At 40.1% G+C, this 14,657-nt stretch overlaps 1 protein-coding gene across 3 annotated transcripts in view; it reads left to right on the forward strand.

Moving 5' to 3' along the window:
* Positions 1–14,657, forward strand: part of LOC132397604 (guanine nucleotide-binding protein G(s) subunit alpha-like) — a 362,218-nt gene that overhangs the window by 112,029 nt on the left and 235,532 nt on the right. For 2 of the 3 annotated variants that reach the window (XM_059976393.1, XM_059976396.1), the window contains exons 2-4: positions 9,122–9,194; positions 9,580–9,634; positions 9,796–9,915. In XM_059976393.1, the coding sequence (XP_059832376.1) occupies positions 9,122–9,194; positions 9,580–9,634; positions 9,796–9,915 (248 nt within the window). Of the gene's footprint in view, positions 1–7,600; positions 7,838–9,121; positions 9,195–9,579; positions 9,635–9,795; positions 9,916–14,657 lie in introns of those variants that run through there. The other variant, XM_059976402.1, reaches the window with a different exon arrangement.

Consider the following 14,657-nt stretch of genomic DNA (forward strand, 5'->3'; position numbering starts at 1 on the left):
GGATGTATGCATTGAATACATCCAGAGGAAATGGTTACCATGGAGGATGCATTTATGCAATGACAAGAAACTGTTACCAGGGTGGATGTGTTTGACACAGAAGCAGGAGGCAGCTTAATGGGGAAATTACGTTTTGGGGGCAAAAATCAGGAGCTTTTATCTGGGATGAGGGTATTTAATGTAACAGTATGTGTGGACAACAAATGTACAAATTGCAGAGGAGGGCGGAATGATTAAAAGAAGCAGCTTTGCTTCCATGGGTGGGTGGATTTATTAAAGTACAGGGCACTAAGCAGAGTGTGATTGATGGGTTTGAGAGCAGTAAGGATGCTCCCAAATTGTGTGAGTTAACAAGCAAGGATCTCTTTCATTGACAGTTGCTCTTATCAGTAAAAACTGTCTGCAGGCATTCTCCATTTTCTGAATAGTATAGCTCTCTGACTGAAGAGGTGGAAGGAATGTGCTGCATGGGCATCTGTGATGTTCTAGGTGTTATAATGTATGTACATATATTTCATACACATATGTGTACATTTAATATAGTAATTATATACTGAATAGATGGCATGCAAAACACATGTTTATCGGCAGTCCTTTGGGACTGAGAATGACTTGCAACCCCTTCAGTTGTATGAGCTCTGAGGTGGCTGACATGGCTAATATGAGAGGCCAAACTTTCCTACAGCTGCAGCAGGTGTCATAACAATGAGGGTGGGTGTATAATGAGTCAGGCTGTGTGCTTACATAGGGTTTCCATTTGTCTCTGATACATGGACATGAAGTTCCCAATTCATCCTGAAGACTCCAGTTTGACCAGGTACAAATCAGGAGCCCTGGGAGTCAGTGGAGGACACTGCATTTCTTCAAGCAGGTGCAAGCTCAGCCTTGAGTCCTTTCCTCCTTCCACTCGCTGATTTCTTTCCTGTGACTTGGGCATAGGAAGTGAAGTGTCATCGATACGACTGGAGGATAAAAAGGATGTTAATGCTGGAGATGTTGACCAGCAAGAGGACATGGATGTTGGCTTGCTGGTCCTTCTGTTGAAGTTGGAGTATGTTGTGGGGACAAGTTCTTTAAGGTTTTTATGGCCAGGGGTGGTAATAGGGACAAACTTCCATTACCTGTTAAATGCTTCCCAATGTCATGCATATCAAATAGCCTCTGACAACCAAGTCCAGCTCCCGGCCTTAACATGTGGCTTAAGCTGCTACTAAACCTGGTGGAACCATTTCTACTGACAGGAGAAGGGGCAAAGGTGGTTTACTGGCACCTAAAGCCAGTTGCTTCAGGCAGATGGGACTCGTCACCCATGATTGGCAGCTCATGTAGGAGAAGAAAAGCTCTGATCTCAAATATCCATGGCCTTGTGGCTATACCCACTCACGGAGAAGGCTTCAAGAAAGTATCTGGAGCTGGAGTCCCTGTGGTAGCCCTATGTGGAGTTCAATGCTAATTCGCAAATCCTGCGATGCCACTGGTGCCAAACTGTATTGGTCTCTGCCGTTCCATTGGACCCCTGCATGGAGAGGCAGAACCTGCTGCTTGGCAACAGCTTGCCGCCCACGTCATACTGCCCTGGCTTGCGTCTCACGTACACAGCTAGGATATCCATTGTCCACTCTGACCACTGAAGGGCCTCCATTGGGGACAACATTGGGAGTATCTTTCCACTTCTTTGAGGTTCCTCCTATAAGTCTTGGAAGTATAAAAGGAGGGCAAAGACGATAACATCATAAGATATGGGAGCAGAATTAGGCCATTTGGTCCATTGAGCTTGTGCTGCAATTCAGTCATAGCTGATTTCTTTTTCTTTAACCCCATTTTCCTGCCTTTCCCCGAAACCCTTAACTCCACTTACCAACCAAAAACCTAACAGTCTCTGCCTTAAATATACCCAGTGACTTGGCATCTGTAGCAACAAATTCATAAGCCTCTGGCTGAAGAAATTCCTTTACATTTCAGTTCCAGTCAATATTCCCTCTAATTTGTAATGACCAGCGTGCACAAAAATCTTGTGCTGTGCAATTTCTTGCCTGGTGACAACACATGCACACTGAATTTTATAAATAGAGCTATTAATTTTAACAGTGAGTAAAGCACTGTCAGTAAGAACTTTGATCTCCTCTGGCTTTGATTGTTTTCTCTCTCGTTCATCTGCACTCTCACAAAGCATACATCGCAGACATGGACCAGGTAATGAAGGATTTTCTCGTCGGAGATTTTCTACACTTTCCATATGGGATTTGCTTGCTGAATGATGCTTTAAAAAGTCAAGTTTCCAAACATCACTCCACTACTTCCCACCTGCAAGTTCTCCAGCAACTTCTGCATCACATCAATACACGCAAGTAACCACATTTCCTGTATTGTACGTAAGTATTTCTCGTCACTGCTCGTTCCTGACCTCATGAGCTTTCAGTGTAGTACAATCTACTGTTTCATTAAGCCATTCTACTTTAAATGAAATAGTTGTGCCTCTGTGCTTCACGCCTTTTGCTTCTTTGGAATTCGACATAGTGAATCAATAATTTCTTCAATAAAAACAGTATAAATAAGCCAGTTCTAAAATCTGCAGACAAATCATTGCAAGCTACACGTTGTCAACACCGTCCGCATCAGAAACTAGAAAATGAAATGTGATTGTGTATGATCGTGAAATACAGTGGCATGCAAAAGTTTGGGCACCCCGGTCAAAATTTCTGTTACTGTGAATAGTTAAGTGAGTAGAAGATGAACTGATCTCCAAAAATCATGAAGTTAAAGCTGAAACATTCTTTTCAACATTTTAAGCAAGATTAGTGTATTTTTTTGTACAACTTTAGCGTGAGAAAAAGAAAAAGAGCACCATGCAAAAGTTTGGGCTTCTCAAGAGTTTTGAGCTCTCAGATAACTTTTACCAAGGTCTCAGACCTTAATTGGCTTGTTAGGGTTATGGCTTGTTCACAGTCATCGTTAGGAAAGGCCAGGTGATGCAAATTTCAAAGCTTTATAAATACCCTGATTCCACAAACCTTGTTCCAACAATCAGCAGCTAGGGGCTTCTCTGAACAGCTGCCTAGCACTCTGAAAATTAAAATAAACGATGCCCACAAAGCAGGAGAAGGCTATAAGAAGATAGCAAAGCATTTCCAGGTAGCCGTTTCCTCAGTTCGTAATGTAATTAAGAAATGGCAGTTAACAGGAATGGTGGAGGTCAAGTTGCGGTCTGGAAGACCAAGAAAACTTTCCGAGAGAACTCGTAGGATTGCTAGAAAGGCAAATCAAAACCCCCCGTTTGACTGCAAAAGACTTCCAGGAAGATTTAGCAGACTCTGGAGTGGTGGTGCACTGTTCTACTGTGCAGCAACACCTGCACAAATATGACCTTCATGGAAGAGTCATCAGAAGAAAACCTTCCCTGCGTCCTCACCACAAAATTCAGCGTCAGAAGTTTGCAAAGGAACATCTAAACAAGCCTGATGCATTTTGAAAACGTGTCCCGTGGACTGATGAAGTTAAAATAGAACTTTTTGGCTGCAATGAGCAAAGGTATGTTTGGAGAAAAAAGGGTGCAGAATTTCATGAAAAGAACACCTCTCCAACTGTTAAGCATGGGGGGGGGGGGGGGTTCTTGTGTTGCAGCCAGTGGCATGGGGAACATTTCACTGGAAGAGGGAAGAATGAATTCAATTAAATACCAGCAAATTCTGGAAGCAAACATCACACCATTTATAAAAAAGCTGAAGATGAAATGAGGATGGCTTCTACAACAGGATAATGATCCTAAACACATCTCAAGATCCAAATTAAGGTCTGAGACCTTGGTAAAAGTTATCTGAGAGCTCAAATCTCTTGGGGTGCCCAAACTTTTGCATGGTGCTCCTTTCCTTTTCCTTTTTGCACAGGTGGTCAATAGTTCAATGCTATTACAGATCAGGGTGTCACAATTTGGACTACCTCAAGGGGCGCAAGCAGAAGGTTTTGCCATGGCCCTCACAGTCCCCCAACCTAAACATCAACGTAAATCTGTGGAAACACCTCAACAGAGCAGTGCATGCAAGACGGCCCAAGAATCTCACAGAACTAAAAGACTTTTGCAAGGAAGAATGGGCGAAACCCCCCCCCCCCACCCAAACAAGAATTGAAAGACTCTTAGCTGGCTACAGAAAGCATTTACAAGCTGTGATACTTGACAAAGGGGACGTTACTAAGTACTGACCATCCAGGGTTCCCAAACTTTTGCTTCAGGCCCTTTTCTTTTTTTGTTATTTTGAAACTGTAAAAGATGGAAATAGAAAAGTAATCCTGCTTAAAATATTAAAGAAATGTGTCATCTTTAACTTTATGCCTTTTGGAAATCAGGTCATCTTTTACTTGATTAGCTATTCACAATAACATAAATTTTGATCGGGGTGTCCAAACTTTTGCATGCCCCTATATACTTCACATGCCAATGAGGTATAGTGTGACAACATTTTGTGCGCAGTTTAAATTCCTTTGGACACTAGTAGCAAAAGATGTCTGCAGACACACACACACACACCTTAGAGGGAACATTGGCTCCAATGGGACATACCTTTATTCTGAGACTATGACGTTGGAGCCTTGACTCTCCTACAAATAGAAATGGCCTCTCTACATCACACTATCCAGCCTTCAATAAGTTTCAGTGAGATCCTTTTGAACTCTGTGGAACTCAGGACCAGAACCATGCAACATTCCTCAAATTTCAAGCCTTTCCTTCTTTGCATTATTCTTGTGAACCTCTTCTGGACTCTTTCCAGGACCAGCACATCTTTCCTTTGATACAGGGTCCAAAATTGCTCACAATATACAGCATTGATTAGTGCTTCGCAGTAGCCCATGAGTTTAGGACTAGGTCTGAGGTATTTATCTAATGTCACTCTTTCCCTTAATTGACCAAATCATGCATTGGTGGCTGAAGTGGATATGCAAGGTGAGTTTAAGTGGATATGCAAGATTGGTTTAAGTGGATATATAAGTTGGGTTTATTGTCACAGGCACTTGCTTGCAACAGGATCACAGGCATATAGGTACATAACATACATAAAATATACAGTATACTCATCATAAAAGACACAAAATTATAATAAACAATGGAAAAATACTGTGCAAATTCAAGACGATGCAAAAAACAAACAGACATGATTGTGGACAAGTGCATAGTGGTGATGTTCCATTGGTGAGATAAGGTTACGGTTATGTTGGTAGGTTCAAAAATCTGATCTGATGTGCACACATACACATTTAAAGATACACACAAGAAACTGGTATTGGTTCATTGTTGTCACGTATACCAAGATATAGTGAAAAACTTGTCTTGTGTACTGTTTGTACAGATAGTCATTAGTTCAATGCTGTTACAGCTCAGGGTGTCACAATTTGGAGTTCAATTCCAATGCTGTGTGTAAGAAGTTTGTTTGTCCTTCCTATGAGCAAGTGTATTTCTTCCAGGTTCTCTGGTTTCTTCGTACAGTCTAAAAATGTACTGGTTAGTAGGTCATTGTACATTGTACTGTGATTAGGTGGGTTGCTGGGTGGTGCATTTCATTAGGCCGGAAAGGACTGTTCTGTGCTCTACCTCTAAATAAATCAGATCAAATCATTACACAATACATTGAGCTGGAATAAGGTAAAACAATAACAACATTGAATAAAGTGTAAAAGCTCCTGGAAAGTGCAGTGCAGGTAAACAATAAAGTGTAGATCATAATGAGGTCATTGTGAGTCCAAGAATCCATCTTATTGTACAAGAGGTCAATTCAAGAATCTGATAGCAGTGCAATAGAAGCTGTCCTTGAGCCTGGTGGTACATTTAATGCTTTTGTATCTTCTGTCCAATGGGAGAGAGGAGAAGAGAGAATGTTCAGGGTGGGTGGGCCTTTGATTACGAAGGTTACTTTATTGAAGTAGTGGGAAGAATAGACAGAGTGCATTGAGTGGAGATTGGTTCCTGTGATGTCTTCAAGCTTATTGTCATTCAGCCATATGCATGGACACTGCCAAACAAAACAATGTTCCTCCGAATCAAGGTGCACAACTCAATACATATTACACAACTCATAAATAAATAAATTAACAAATTATAAGGTATATTCCAGAAGATTAACATTTAGCCTAAAGGTACATTTACAACACAAGTAAAAAGTAAACAGTCTAATCCTACTTGGCTTCATACGTGATGAGACCTGGGTGCAGGCAGGGAGTTCAGTAGTCTCAAGGCCTGGGGAAGGAAGCTGTTTGTGATCCCAACTGTCCCTAATGCTGTGGTACTTCTTGCCTGATGGTAGGATGTTAAGGAGATTGTGGAACAGTTTGGAGGGATCCTTGACAGCACTCCTGATAAAAATCACAGATGGGTGAGCCGTGTCTGCAGCTCTGTAGTTTCCTGTCACAGAATACTTTCTATGGTGTATTGATACAAATTGATAAGAGTTGGTGGGGACATGCCAAACTTCTTTAGACTCCTGAGCAAGTTGGTGAGCTTTCCTGACCATGACTTTAGTGTTTTGGATCAAGACAGACCTTCACCTGCATGGTGAAGCTCTCAACCCTCACAGCCACAGAGCCATTGATGTAGGTACGAGCATGTGTACTGCCCCAGTTTCTGAAGTCGATGAGGAGCTCTTTAGTTGTCATAGAGGGGAAGCCTTTTCTCATGACACCACGTCTATAAATTCTCCATCCCCTTCCTATGTCCCGATTCATCATCATTTGACATACCCCTATCTAGACTGAGTTAGAGCAGAGCAAAACATGTTTTATGTGAGGACACATGTACAGTATGTATGGGAAAGTTTAGAGAGAGAGATTGGTCTAACGTAAGCAAATGGGACTTGCAGAAATGGGCATTTTCATCAAGTTGGGCTGAAGGGATTGTTTTCATACTGTAGGTCTCTATGACTTATAAGCGTACATATATACACATATGTATCGTGCAAAACTATTTTATATACAATATGAAGACGCAGTTTCCCATTAATTTAGTTCAGGCAAGTCAGCAATTGCGGGTCGGAGGAGGCGTGCTGAGGAGTATCGGACAGTAGAATAGTTTTCGATTTAAAATATCTATGCGGATTTAAATGTGCACTTCTGCGTTTATTTTTGTCTGGGTGCCTCTATAGGACCCTCTATCGAGCCACACTTCCCCGTCTGGGATAGCGGGACTGCGCCCGCGCAGGCGGAGCCTGCTCCTCGTCCCCGGCTCGGCTCCCTCGCAGTGTACGTGCACATGCGCGCGCGCTCACGCTCGGGTATATTTATAGATTGTCTTAAAAAAAATCTATTTGCACATTATCTACAGCGACTTCTGGTTGGATTGTTTTGTTAATTTATCGGTGCCTTCTTTCCCGTTGCATTATTATTCGGCTTTAGGTTGGGGTAATTGTAAGCTTTTGTTTAAATTGTTATTAAATCCAATTTTTGGAAAAAAAACATATCAAAGGGGAGGCGTTTGTGACGGGCAACTTGTTCTCTCTCCCCTTCCTGCCATTGCACAGAGGGAGGGAGGGGGGTGGGGGGAAGAGAGAGAGAAAGAGAGAGCAAACCCAGAGAGGGCGCGCTCCCTGCTTGTGCATCAGTGGGAATTTTGTATCTAAGCCCATCCACAGAGGAGAGGAAGACAGATAGAGGGGTGGGTAGAGAGCGGGGAGGGGGGTACAAGAGAGGGAGAGGAGCCCGAGGAGGACAGAACTAGCCATGGGTTGTTTGGGCAACAACAAGACCGAGGATCAGCGACACGACGAGAAAGCCCAGCGAGAAGCCAACAAAAAAATCGAGAAGCAATTGCAGAAAGACAGACAGACGTATAAAGCGACTCATCGGCTCCTTCTGCTGGGTAAGCGCCGTTAAACGGCCGCTCTTGCAACATCATGTTACAATGGAGCGCTCCTCGTTTTAAATTGCAACATCCGTGCCCGGCGTGTCTCTGTATTGCAATATAATGTCAATGGAGTGCACTGAGATGTATTTTACACCGCAGTCGTGTGAGTGGAGGGCTCCTCAATATGTATTTATGTGACCATACAACCTTAATGGAGTACACCACGATTCCGATTTGTATTTCAAAATCATGTTATAGGATAAGGTTTGCCGTTTCGCTTTTCTTGCAATATGATGCTAATGGAGTGCATCCTGATGTAGCGTTGAATTGCAACATCGTGTCAATGGAATGCTCTTGGAATATCGTATTGCAACATCATCTTTATATCGCAATATAATGCCAGAGGAGGAGCACTTTGATGTATGGAACGCTCCACAATTATACCTTTATATTGTAACATAATGTCAGTGGAGTGCTCTCTGTCATCTTTAGGTAACATAATATCAATGAAATGCTCCTCTATGTATCTCTATTGCAACATTTGTATCCAAACATAAGTTCCGTGTATCTTTATAATCACACTACTTCAATGGAATGGAGCTTGATACATCATCTAATATTGCAGTATCAGTGGAACTCCTTGAGGTATAATTATATTGCAACATATTGTCTATAGATAGTTCAATGTATCTATTTTGCAACATGTTGTTGCTCCTAAGTATATTTCAACAGTGGAGGACTGTTTGACGTATATGAATTGCGATGTAATGTGAAAGGAGGGCTTTCTGTTTCTTCACATTGCAACGTAATGTGACTGGAACTCATCACTTTGGCAAATTGCAATATTTGTCAATGCTTTTCTCATTGTTTTCTTACATTTCAGTATCATGTCAGTGGAGTGCAACTTGACGTGTGTTGCAACATTGTCAATATACTACTCAGTTTATTGTCTAATATTACAATATTTTGTCAGTTGTTCTTTGGCAACTGGAAGCCACTGGTGTGGCCCACATTCCCAGTGTTTTGTGGTTGTAATTTCACTAGAGACCCCCTGCTATCAACTCAACATAATTTAAGATGGAGTCATAATGGTGTTCATTCCATCAGGGAATGCCGAATTACACAGACAATGCATTACAAATATGTCAGTGTGTGTCTGTTTCTATATGCGTATATATTGTAATACATGTGCATATTTCTCACTTTATGCACACAGTCACACACACACCCACAGTAATAAGACGGTTATTATATTAATAATTCTACTTTCTTATTTGTTTGGATCTGATTCTATTTCAGGGGCTGGTGAATCTGGGAAAAGTACAATTGTCAAGCAAATGCGGATCTTGCACGTGAATGGATTTAATGCAGAGTAAGTCCAGTGTGTCCCAAGCTATGGTTAAGGTTGAAAGTGAAGTCGCATGGGGCCGTGTTGATGGGAAGACTGGAGATGGTTGTGTGAGTGAATGGTTATGCATACCGGCTGGCCAATATATGTGGAGCTGTGGCAGTTTTTGAGAACATTGTTTTGGTAAGCTGGTTTGCAAGTAATTATATCTTGTATTGATACTGCAGCAACACTTGCAAGCAGTGACAATTTACCCTTTCCCCATATTTATATGTTGCTGTAAATTAATGTGCTTTGCTTCCACAACTCTGAGAGATCTCTTGTCGCTCAGTTTATTTTAATCATGAGCTGAGAAGAAAGGTATATTTAGCATGAATAAATCAAGCCATTCTTGTTCATGTTAATACAGAGAGAAGAAGATGAAAGTGCAAGATATTAGGAAAAATATTAAAGATGCCATCGTGGTAAGTGTTTTAATAGTTTACTTGTTTATTCCAAAAAAAAACAGCGTACTGTTGTGACTGAGCTGGTCTTTTGACTTTTTCATTGGAACACAAATCCAACTTTGTCATTCAAATAAACTATTTCAGATTAATGTTCGTAACTGTTTCCTATCCATTTTTAGACAATAGTCTCAGCGATGAGCACTTTAATACCACCAGTCCAATTAGCTAACCCTGAGCACCAGTTTCGGTTGGATTATATTAAGAGTATCGCCCTTCTTTCAGACTTTGAATACACGCAGGTAAGAATCATTTAAAATTGCACTCTGAGATTTTTTGGCAATCTTCCGTGCTTTATGGCTTTCTCCTTGCCGGGAATGCTGGAAAATTAGAAATGATGTTGAAAATGCTGAGAGATGTCTCTCATTTGTTTCTTGCATTGTGTTCTTGACCAATACTGTTTGCTGTGGAACACGAAGAAGTTAATATGAAATTGGTCATGGTGTCATTGCAGTCAGAGTTGTGAGGAAGGATGCAATGAAATATTGTGGTTGAATGCATGCTTCATTCTGCTGCACTGTATAGGCTGCTGTGAAGCTGTGTAAGTGCTGATTATTCTGATTTGAAACACATGACAACAGCAGAAAAAAGTGTGTCAGCTGTACTGTCTCCTGTAGGACCAAGCAGATATTGTTGTAGTATGTCTGTCCAATCTATGAAGAACTGTGGTAATATTCCAGTGTTCCTGCCATGGGAGTTCCTCATCTACAGTAATTTATAATTAAACTTCAGTATTAATATCTTAATTATTTATCATCAGAGCAGCTTGTGTCATTGACTTTGGTGGACAGATGAAACAAAACTGAAATGAAAATGTCCTGTAATCTTTTTTAGTAAAATTTGCATGTTTATTGTTAAGTGTTCCCCTGTTTGTAACAGTGCAAGTTTATCATAATTTGTAGCCATTACTTTATAACTTGTCATAACTTATTGCAGTCCATTATGTATTTTTGTTGGGAGAAATTTCAAATGTAATGAATATTATAAATGAAAATATTAATGATTAAATGTTTCATTGGACAACCACCATCTGATTTTTTATTCATTAATGCTGAGTTTATTTTGAGTTTTTGATAATAATGTCTTTAATATTTTAATAATATCTTGAGCTTCATGAGTAAAAGTACCTGCAAAAAATTAGAAAATATATTATTTATTTAATTTATTGCAGATTACAGAGACCTCTTTGCAAGTGTATTTCTTTTTAATTAAGTCACAGACCTCATTGTTAATTGGGTTTGGACAGTCTTTTGATGTGATTATTTAACCCTGAATTTTCCTCAGGGTAGTCAATTTATTTGATAGAAAACATTAACATTCCTAGAAAAACAAAAGTTTTTTATTGTATGATAGTTTTCTAAAACAGTTCCAAAGGAACTTTGTTATTCTTTGATAGTGAAGAACTTCACTTTTCCACTGATAACATATCTAGTGTACCATAACTTAGTTGTATTCTGTGGATGGCAATGGTGTGAATTGTGTTGAAGGCAATTAGTTTGTTTCTCTTACTTTATGGGTTTCTGTTATTTGAATTCCATATTCCTCATTTTATTTCCTAAAGCATCTGTCCCCCTCTCCTTTAAGAGACTATCTTGAAATCTAATTCTTGGGCTAAGATATTCTATTAGATCTTCTTTGAGGCCCAGATAGTGTTAATGCCAGAGATCATTTTACTGCATCAAAGCTGATATATTAATATGTTGTTGCTCTAAAATCATTTTATCAAAACATCATGAAGATGTAAAGCTCTCCTTGTGATTACTGTAATTTCCTTGTATGTGAGCTACTGAAATGTTATTACATTATCCTTTGCTTTACTGGCATATTGTAGAATTGTTTGTGTGCATAGAGAGGCCATTTGACTATTGTGTCCTTGCAGCTCTTCATAGAGTGGCTCTGAAAATTACCCTGAGTGTGTAGTGGGGTTGTAGAAGAATTCTGGTAGAATTGATGGTCATGTGAGTGAGAACTAGGTTACAGTAAAAGAGTTTAAGTCAAGTTTATTGTCAGGTGCAACGATAAACTTGTAACAGCATCACAGGCACAAAATAAAGAAGCAACATTCACAAGAAACATAAATTTACAAGAAAGAGCACAACTAAAAACCGAAGTCCATTTTAGTGCAAAGTGGTCAAAAGCATCAACACATTGCTAAAGGGTGCTGTGCCAATTGTTTCAAAAGCCAGTTGGTTGAAAGAAAATAGCTGATCTTGAACCTGATGAGAAAATGGAATTACTCTGCAGCATGATTCCAGTGGCTTGGACGCCTCTTTAATTGTAATTAGGAAATAAAGTGTAAAGAGTTAGCTAATGAAAATAAAAAATTAAGTGCTGGAAATCTTAATCAAAAGCTGGGAACCTAGCAGGTCAGATTGAACCTATAGAAAGAAAAACAGAGATAATGTTTCAAGCTGCCGAGTACCATGAAAGAGAGAAAGAAGTTAGTATGAAGGTACTGCAAGGGTGGTGGAGCAATGGATAGGGAAAGAGAAATAGCTGTTGAAAGGGTGAGACCATGGTTGCCCTGTGGATAAGCAATCAACATGGTCATCTGGCCAATGAGCTAATGGGGACAGCTTGGGAGGAAGGACATCTTCTTTCATTCACTAAAGACTGTGGAAAAGGGCAGAGAGATATAATCCAACAGAACTGACCAGTTCTGATACTAATGGAGAAAACAAGTGATAGGATTCAATACTGAGTCTAGAGAGTTGCACTGATGGAAGAGGAAGTATTGTTCTTTAAGTTTGTACTGGGGTTCATTATAATAACGTAGGAAGCCACAGACCAATTGGTCCGAGTGGGAATGGGATGGAGAATTAAAGTAGCAGGCAATGGGAAGCTTAGGGCCACCCTGCAGATAGAATGCAGAGCAGTCATCTAATGTGCAATTGGTGAATCTACTATAGAAAAGACCCTACCTCGAATACCGAATACAGTACACGGGAGTAGAAGGAACTTAATCCCTACATCTCCAGGATGTACACTGATGTGAAATTGCAAAATTGTCAAATCTACCTGTCGACATGTGAAAATGCTTGAACTCCATTTCCTCATCCGCGTCTCTCACAAAGAAACTCAACACAGTGGCATAGAACCCCAGCGCCAACTAGCCATGCACACCAGCACATGCTTGCTATGGCGTAGAGCCTACGCAGGAGTATAAATCAGGCCTATGGCGTAGCCCATACACATATAAATATATAAATATACACATATAAACATATAAAGTATAAAACAGCCTTTAGCGTCAGTATACCTTGTTGTGATCTTGCACTTTATCATATAGCTGCACAGCACTTTTTTGGTAGCTTTTACACTTTATTTTGTTTGCACTGTTGTTATTCTAGCTCAATGCACTGTGTAATGATCTGATCCGTGTGTACAGTATGCAAGGCAAGCTTTTCACTGCATCTTGATGCATGTGACAATAGTAAACCAATACTAGTGCTCCCTTGAAACTCATTGTGATTTTGGTTCCTGCACTCCCTTTAACTCACGAAGATTTTGGTTCCTTTGATGCGTATTAACTCCCCAGAGCCACTCCCTCTAAACTATCAGATTCACTGGAAGATTCATTATGATAAAGTGTTGGGTGATTGGTGCTTGGTTTATCATTATTACATTGCCAAGATAAAGAGTAAATTATTGGCTTGCATGCCCTCCAATCAGATCATCCCATATGACATTGAGGTATTACAAAAAGGAACAAAAAAAAACAGAAGAACTTTACAGTTTCAGTGAAAATGCAGTGTAGGGAAACAAAGTGCTGGAGACACAATTAAGTAGAATCAGAGATCAAAGTTCATATTCAATGTGTAGGAATTCGGCTCAAGAGCATTGATAGAAATACCATCCACAAGTTCAGAAGCTGGTACGAACGAACTTAAAAGTTACCAGATTAATGGAATTTTACCACATTATGATGCTAAGAATAGTAGACTGAGCATCACCCTCCCTTCTTCCAATAAATCTACACAAAACCTCAAGGTGCACATTATGTGCAATAAAAGACTCTTCTAACCAACAGCATTTGACATTATAATGTCCCTTTCAAAATCAAGCCAAGATTCTAAAATTTCAGTGTCATAATGGAAAATAACAATAAAACACTTTCTGTTGATACCACATTTCATTTGGTTGTTTTTGGTAGGAACAATCATTTAGGAATCTGGGCCAGTGGTACAATTGACTTGTTTGAACTATGATGCAATTATTTTGAAAAACCCTTGACCTGCTTTGAGATCAATAAGTAACCTCAGATATTTTTAACTCTGTTAATTTTAAGAGATTTGTTTCTAATTATAGAATTAATATTAAAACTAACAATGAAAGTGTGTTACCAGTGCAAGGCCCATTAATAGTAAACTAGACTGAACTGGCAGTTTTCGATCAACCTATCTTTTTTCACATTTCCTTCCTTCCCTTGCAGCACCCTAGTAGCCCAGAGGTCAGGGGCCTACCTGAAACCCCTTTTGTGTTAAATGATACAGAGCAGTGGGAGTGAGAGATGGAATATTCATGCAGAGACTAGAAGTATAGCTCCCATTAGGAACCCAGTAGATGCTCAGAGGTTTTTGGGTGCATTGGAAGGAGCTGTACACCTATCCCATAGTTTGGATGTTCTGTTGTGCCTCTCCATTTTTAGCCCTGTTCAATACACATATGGTAGATTGAATTGGTAAAAGCATTAAAGAAAGATTACCTTTTGTTGTCACATGTACATCGAAACATACAGTGAGATGTGTCATTTTGCATCAAAGACCAGCACAGTTGAGGATGTGCTGGGGGCAGCCCACAAGAGTTGCCATGACTCCGGTGCCAACATAACATGCCCAAACTTACTACTCTTAACTCGTATGTCTTTGGAATGTGGGAGGAAATGCATGCGGTCAGGGGCAGAATGTACAAACTCCTGGGAATTGAACCACGATCTTCTGATCATTGGAACTTAAAGTGTAATCTAACCACTATGCAGCTGTAC

Source organism: Hypanus sabinus, chromosome 1 (assembly GCF_030144855.1).
Source record: "Hypanus sabinus isolate sHypSab1 chromosome 1, sHypSab1.hap1, whole genome shotgun sequence".
Lineage (NCBI taxonomy): Eukaryota > Metazoa > Chordata > Chondrichthyes > Myliobatiformes > Dasyatidae > Hypanus > Hypanus sabinus.